Here is a 6,885-nt window from a genome sequence, read left to right as displayed (position 1 = left end):
TAGATCCGCTATTGCATCCTCGTCCCCATCCCTTATTTTCTTCTTGCATACCTTTCTCAGCGAGTCCCAGCGCGGATCACATTTAAAGAGGAAAAATCATCCCTATAATTTTACAATCTAAAACAGGCATCCGGTGAAAGTTTAGTGTTTTGGTGCAACAGTCCGAGGATAATGCATATATATTTATCATAGAAAAATTGTTTCATAAGTTTAAAGAATTTGTGCGATAGGCTAAAATGATCAACAACTAAATTTTGATTGATAAACTTTATCTATCGCACTTATAGAATCACCATTTCATCGTGATAGCCACATTATTATTTTTAATTAAAATTAGTTAGTTCAACCCTAAAATGTTGTAGAATCATTAAAAAAAAACAATTCCACAAAGAATTTTATCTTTGTTTTGAGTTGAAAAGGACTTGTGTGATATAGAACTATTAGATATGTGAGTGTTTAGTGTATAAACATAACGTTGTCTTCACACTTTCTTCTTTATATTAAAAGCAGAAGCAAATCGAATTTTAACCTAACATATATTCATAATCACGTTATCTCACAAGGAAAAATGACTACTTTTAGCTCAAGTAGTAGTGAACATTTCTTGCGTCTAAAACTAAATTTCAATCTTCCCTCTCCCCCAGATTTGATTTCCTGATACAAATAAAATTATAATCAAGTAAAATAACACTTAGTTATTGAAGAAGACAAACAAGAAAAGTAAAACAAAATAATTGATTATCATCACAATCAAGCAAAATGATGAAGGGAAAATATCAGCATCAAGAAAAACAGAAAGAAAAAGAATAATAGCGTGTTTAAAATTTTTTTTTTCCCGATGCAACGGTGTATTTTTATTAAGTGATTATCGATAAGGGTTAAAAGAATATTGACCTAGACAATATAAATTCATATTGAACTCGTCATTTGCGAGGTGAATATCGAACTAAGTAAGTGACGTGTTTAAACTTTTAATTAAATTAGCACCATAAATTTAGGGGTGTGATATCCACACATCCCATTTTACTTCTCACACACCTTTTTAATTTTTGACCGTCAGATCGGATGAATTAAAAAAGATTAACAGACAAAAATTATCAAGAGGTGTGTGAGAAGTAAAATATCCACATATCCCTAAATTTATGATCAGATAAAAAGTTCGCCAGTGAACATCTAGGGAAACCAATGTACAACGGGTCACTATTTTTTTTTCCTCAACTTGTTCAAAGCCTATCATTAGTTCTAGATATAGTTGGTAGCTGGTCACTGAACCAACCGAATAAACACACTTTGACACTAGTGTAATATATAATTCCTGCGAAAAGTGATGTAGAATTTTGTGTGATTTGGTAATTTCCGAAATAATATAAAACAATTCCTTATATATGAGTCGGCGGACCGACAAATCATCCAATGGAAGACATGTGTTTTCTGGTCTATTTCTTTATTTACTTACGTATGTGCACACGTAGACACGGAATCTATAATTAGTGGAAGATTAATTAACACATTAAATGCTTGTTATAAAGCATATGACGCTACTGGCTTTTGCCTTCAAATAATTTGATTATTATTTCTTAATATAAAGTTTTTGTCCCCTTACCATCCCCACATAGTAGACAACAAGCAATCCTCCTAAAATGGCATTTAACAACCCTAAAAAAATCCCCCGAAAAGGCAAAACTGGAAAAAACTAACAAATGCGAAACAACCCATATAAGATAGCTTTCACACTCTTTAACAATCAAAATAATAATTATTTCGAGCTTGGAATTCAAAGGGGGTTGAAGGGTTCCCATAAGGTGATGATTGTGACATAAAAAATGGGTGATGAAAGTGATGATGAGGCCATAAGACAAAGAGGTTTTCCTGGAAAGGGTACTCTTTTCCTGGAAAGTTCCCCTCATGATTTAATTGGTCCACACTCTACACCATCCATTATGTGTGATGTGTGGCTTGTTTTTAGAACAACCTTTCTCATCATTCATCATAGCTTGCCTGTAACGTAAACATGTAGTAGTTTTTGTTTGTCCTAATCAATTTGGACCGTCCATTTATCCGAGTACATAGCTAAAGCTGGTATACCTTATTTATTGCGTTTGGGTGTTCCTATATTGTAAAGGTAGAGTATGCCGAGTCTCATTCTCCTCGATCATATATTTTAAAGAAATTATCATCACCTACCGTTCAATCTAATCCAACAAATGCGGTCTTTTAACTATTGATGTTTACTTTATTGTCCACTTTACATTATATCAAATGGTAAGTAATCATCCTTTCCTTCAACTAAGGGCCAAAAAAGCGAACTGAGGAATATATATTTTTTAGATGGGATTTAGGAATTTTAATCCATACGGAGGGAAGGTGGATTGGGTCCTTGTTAGGGTTGGGGTCCATGCATCAAATGGGAAGAGGAGTCTGACTTTGATACAAAATCTCATGATAAGATTTTGTGAAAGAAAGAAGGCAAGAGAGCCATTGGCATTTCACGTGGGTTGTGACCCTACTGGTCCTAGTAAAACCATAGCATGTCACGTGACCATAATCCTTTACTAAAATTATTAGTTTTTGTATTTTTTTTTTTCGTTTTAGTGAACCATCCATTCCTTTCTTTCTCGTCACGCTTCTCACCACCCATTTTAGTAGTAGTGGTGGTCGACCTCTATCTATCTCTAACCAACTGAATTACAGACAAATACATGTGAGCTAACGTCCCACCCCTTAACCCCACACTTACTTCTTATGTAATCATTCATTCCAATATTATTTTCCTGGTCAAATGTGTGATAATTTCAAGAGAAAACATTTAACAACATCGATCAATTGTTATCATAGGTAATAATGCTTGGGTTTTCAGATAATATTGTTGATTTTATAACTTACAAAAGTGTCAAAAATACACTTATTTACACGAATTAAGAAGGGATGATGGGATATGAGCATGTATAACAAAATAAGTAGGTATATGAGCAAGTTCCAAGTGGTCGGTACAAATGATACAATAGTTTACTTGAATTAATGAGATTTACTAATTCGAAAAGTGTGCAAATGATACTAAATATATGGATTTATTTGATATGCGTGGTTTACGAGTGATTGCTTTTACTTAAGAATTGATACTTCTGTCATATACACTGTTTGGTTTTGTGTGTGTGTGTGTGTGTGTGTGTGTTAAAGATAGGAAAGGAAAAGGCATTTGTGGTAGATATTGTATTGTATTCATTCAGATATTACGATTCATCCAAAAACATTACCTTTGTTTGGTCCAGTGGTTCGAGATTTCAATCATCTTATATTTCATACATCAATGCCAACCTCTTTCACTTCAACTAATTAAGTCATGCATTAGTGTTGTCGTTTGTTTAAACTTTCATAGATTATCTGAAATATTCATGCTCATATGTAAACTATGCACGCTTGGTACAAAAATGAACTACAAGAAAACAAAAATTAAAAAAAAAAACATAGATCAATCAACAAACAAACAAATAATAGTAATCCCTTCATAGATATATTTCTTGACGATTTACAAACATATATAAATAAAAAAGTAAAAGTAATTGATCAGTAGTAACTATATTTTCTACAAATTAATTACACTAGTCCTTCAGAGTCCACTACAAAGCCCTTAACCAAAAATATAGGGATCATGAGGGTTTGATTTCTCTTTCTTTTTTTTCTTCTTCTTATAAATCTAATCCTACCACAAATAGTAATTAATATTCTAATCAACAAGCTGCTGAGGGATTGGTAAAGTGATTGTAAAAGTGAGGCTTTGGAGCCATAGAAAATGGGCTCTTGGATGATCCCTCACTACCCGCACCTCCGATTCTTTCACAAGATGGACACATAGTGAGGGTGGCTGTTGGCATATGCATGTACAAAGGTTGGTTTAATTTGAGTGCCTTCAGTTCTTGCAGCTCTTTTTGTAGCCTTCTGTTCTCATCTGTTAGTGTTTCACAGCACTTCTTCAAGAACTCACAGTCTACCTCAGTTTGCTTAAGCTTTGTCCTGCGAATTAACAAATCAAAGCCAGCATAATCAATTTTTTTGCATTAATTAATATCTGGACCTTTTTGGAAAATAACCCAGAAATTTTATCTGGAAATTAATTTTTAATATTTACCTGGCTCTCCTATTTTGGAACCATACTTCCACTTGTCTTGGCCTCAAGTTTAACTGCCTGGCTAAAGCTTGCTTTTGCTTCTGGAAATAAACCAATGAAATTAATATTAGTTTTCACAGAGACAATAATATTAATAAAAGATAAATGATTTTCGTAATATTATTTTTCATGGAGATAATAATAGTAATAAAAGATAAATAATTTTCGTACATTTTTTCGACTCATGTGCACATCGTTTGCAAAGAAAATCAAGATAACAGAAAATAAACAACGATGTGCATAAATCTTTCCCTAATCAAATAGCCTAACAAAATGATTAGAGAGAGAGAAATTACAGGATTGAGAGTGCTATGTTGTTTGAAGCTTTCCTCTAAGAGAGCAGATTGTTCCTTGGTGAGCCTGAGCTTCTTTCTAGCATTACAACCGTCTTCATCTTCATCACTCACTCTTGAGGAGACTTTCTCATCGACATCAACCTCTTCACTGCTGAGGTCTCTCTCCCTCTTGACCACTCTACCACTAGAGAAGGAGTTAGAGACTGCGCTATGACTGTGAGGAGAGGACGCTGCAGCAGCTTGCCTGTACAAATCAATTGCTTCCTCCTGAGAAGAATTACCAACCTTGTAAATATTGGAGGCTACTGTTTGTTGATGATATGGCTCACCATAAAGACCTAAAGTTAAAGATGGCTCAAAAGCACTACTTGTTGGAGCAGAATTTAGGGAAGGCTTAATATTATTCTTTGCAAACTTTGTAAGGTTACAACTCTCCTGAGGAGCAGACGACATCAGACCTAACCCTAATACAAGGCCTGTGTTGCAAGCATGATCATCGAAACCCATTTGGCAGAAGAAAAGGAGGAGGAGGAGGGAGGAGGAGGAGGAGGAGATGTAATTGGGGGTTTGTTATGTGAAATGGGGGGTTGGGAGAGATAATATATATGGTTGAAGTTATGGGAGCAAAAGGGTGTGTGTTATGAGTTTTAGAGAGAGAATTAGGAATGAGACATTTGTGGGGGCGCTGGGTGGGTGGGTGGGTGGCTATGATTATTAATCAAACGAAGGAATGAGTAGAGAAACGAATCTGGGGCATTGGGAAATTATGAAGGTACCTCCCTATCGCTCTACATGGGTTGACCATTTGAGTCCCACTACCATATAATATATATTCTTACATGCATAATCTCCATTCCATTATTATAACAACAAAACAATAGAACTCACATATATGCTTGCTGCTAGAATCCCATGGCAGTGGGAAACACATCAAAGAGGATGATTCGCTTGTGCTTCGCCACCCATTAACGTACCAATTCTAACTATTGCTAGCTACTACTTTAATTTTCTTTTCATTTATATGCTTCTTCTTGCGTTAGTAGGTTCTCACTTTACATGTATTTCAATTATTGGGCACACTTTTGCTCTGTGCTATCTTTACTTGTGTCTCAGCAGAAGTATTCCGTGACATATAAATTATCATTAGAAAGAAATGTTCTCTTGGTCACTAGAAATGTATGATCATTTTTATTGTTAAATTTGATATTAAGAGTATATATTAAATAAAATTATTTTTAATATAATCATTTCAATCCATCAAATACAACCGTGAGTGATCATATATTATTAAACACTAGATAATCGAGGAAATATGACTTTTAATTATGCCCAATTAGCTAATGTGGGATTTTGCTCATTCAAAGATTGCTTTATCTTATTGGGAAAGGAAATAAAAATAGATAAAAAAAATGAGAAGATCATGATTGGATGGTAAGAAGTTCTTTTTAGTTGTATCAGCCCACATGAACTGTCTCCCACTCCATGTTTGCTTAGTTCATGTGGCTAGAGAAGAGAGATGGACGTGCATCACATAGTGTCAACTCCTTGCTTACCAAATATTGCAATTCTAACTTTTATTTAAAGAGAGATGGGTGGATATATAGAATGGGGGGTGGTTTTTAATTTATTTTCTTGGTTAATTAATTGGGATAGATTAATTAGAAGAGATGGCCACTATATATCTCGAATTGCATATGTAATTAGTGTTGGATTAGCAGTAATTTCCTTTGTTTTCTCTTTTGGTTTTGTGAGAAAGGAAAAGAGAAAGGGAAAAAAAAAAAAAGTAGGTGGAAAACATGCACCATTGGAGGAGTACTACTAGTAGTAGAATTCAATTCAAAAGAGTTATAATGGTGCCACGAAAATATGATTCATCAACAAGGATCCGGATATCTTTGCTTAACTAGAAAGTTGATGTGGAGTGTGTGGACCTACTCTTCTCTCTTCATGTACATTTGATGATGATGATGATGATGATAATTGCAAGTGGTCTTTTATTACAGTGGTGAAAATGTATTAAGCCTTTGTATGGTGACGTGAGTTCAGATTCTGTCAGTGTCTAATCTAACATCTAATCTAACAAAACCTATAAAAAAAAAAGATAAAAAAAAGATAATAATTATAATAATTAAGGACTCTCTCAATAATATTGCTTTGTCGGCGAACGATCGATGCTGATGAGCGGGATGAGTAGTTATGTCACCTATAAGACATGATAACCCTAAAATAATGCAACGCAAGACAACAGCAACTCAAGCTTCTATTGCATGCATGCTTATTAACTCCAATTATAATCTTTTTAAGGACAAATAATTAGGCTTTGAGAGGAGGAGGAGGAGGAGTACTATTTAATTATTTAAGGCCCCACAGACCAGTCATTGATGAGAATAGTGCGGGGGCATTAGTATTGATCCACCAAAATAC

The 6,885-nt window shown here is 34.4% G+C and overlaps 1 protein-coding gene across 1 annotated transcript; it reads right to left on the bottom strand.

The window, feature by feature from the left end:
• Positions 1–3,489: 3,489 nt before the first annotated feature.
• On the bottom strand, positions 3,490–5,039 carry LOC137748829 (homeobox-leucine zipper protein HAT22-like). Its single transcript, XM_068489018.1, has 3 exons — positions 4,462–5,039; positions 4,127–4,206; positions 3,490–4,011 (listed from the first exon to the last, which is right to left on the bottom strand). Exons 1-3 carry the CDS (start codon positions 4,966–4,968, stop codon positions 3,729–3,731), a joined length of 870 nt encoding a protein of 289 aa, XP_068345119.1. The 5' UTR covers positions 4,969–5,039; the 3' UTR covers positions 3,490–3,728.
• Between the last annotated feature and the right edge of the window lie 1,846 nt (positions 5,040–6,885).

This window comes from Pyrus communis, chromosome 10 (assembly GCF_963583255.1).
Source record: "Pyrus communis chromosome 10, drPyrComm1.1, whole genome shotgun sequence".
Lineage (NCBI taxonomy): Eukaryota > Viridiplantae > Streptophyta > Magnoliopsida > Rosales > Rosaceae > Pyrus > Pyrus communis.
The sequence above is the reverse complement of the archived record's forward strand: the minus strand, read 5'-3'. Positions and strand labels throughout refer to the sequence as shown.

What these genes read in the sequence shown, in the direction of transcription:
- LOC137748829 (XM_068489018.1), bottom strand. Translation starts at nt 4,968, where the DNA reads ATGGGTTTCGATGATCATGCTTGCAACACAGGCCTTGTATTAGGGTTA. An exon ending in AACATAGCACTCTCAATCCT is followed by an intron (nt 4,207 to 4,461) that starts GTAATTTCTCTC and finishes GTTTATTTCCAG; the next exon opens with AAGCAAAAGCAAGCTTTAGC. An exon ending in TTCCAAAATAGGAGAGCCAG is followed by an intron (nt 4,012 to 4,126) that starts GTAAATATTAAA and finishes GTTAATTCGCAG; the next exon opens with GACAAAGCTTAAGCAAACTG.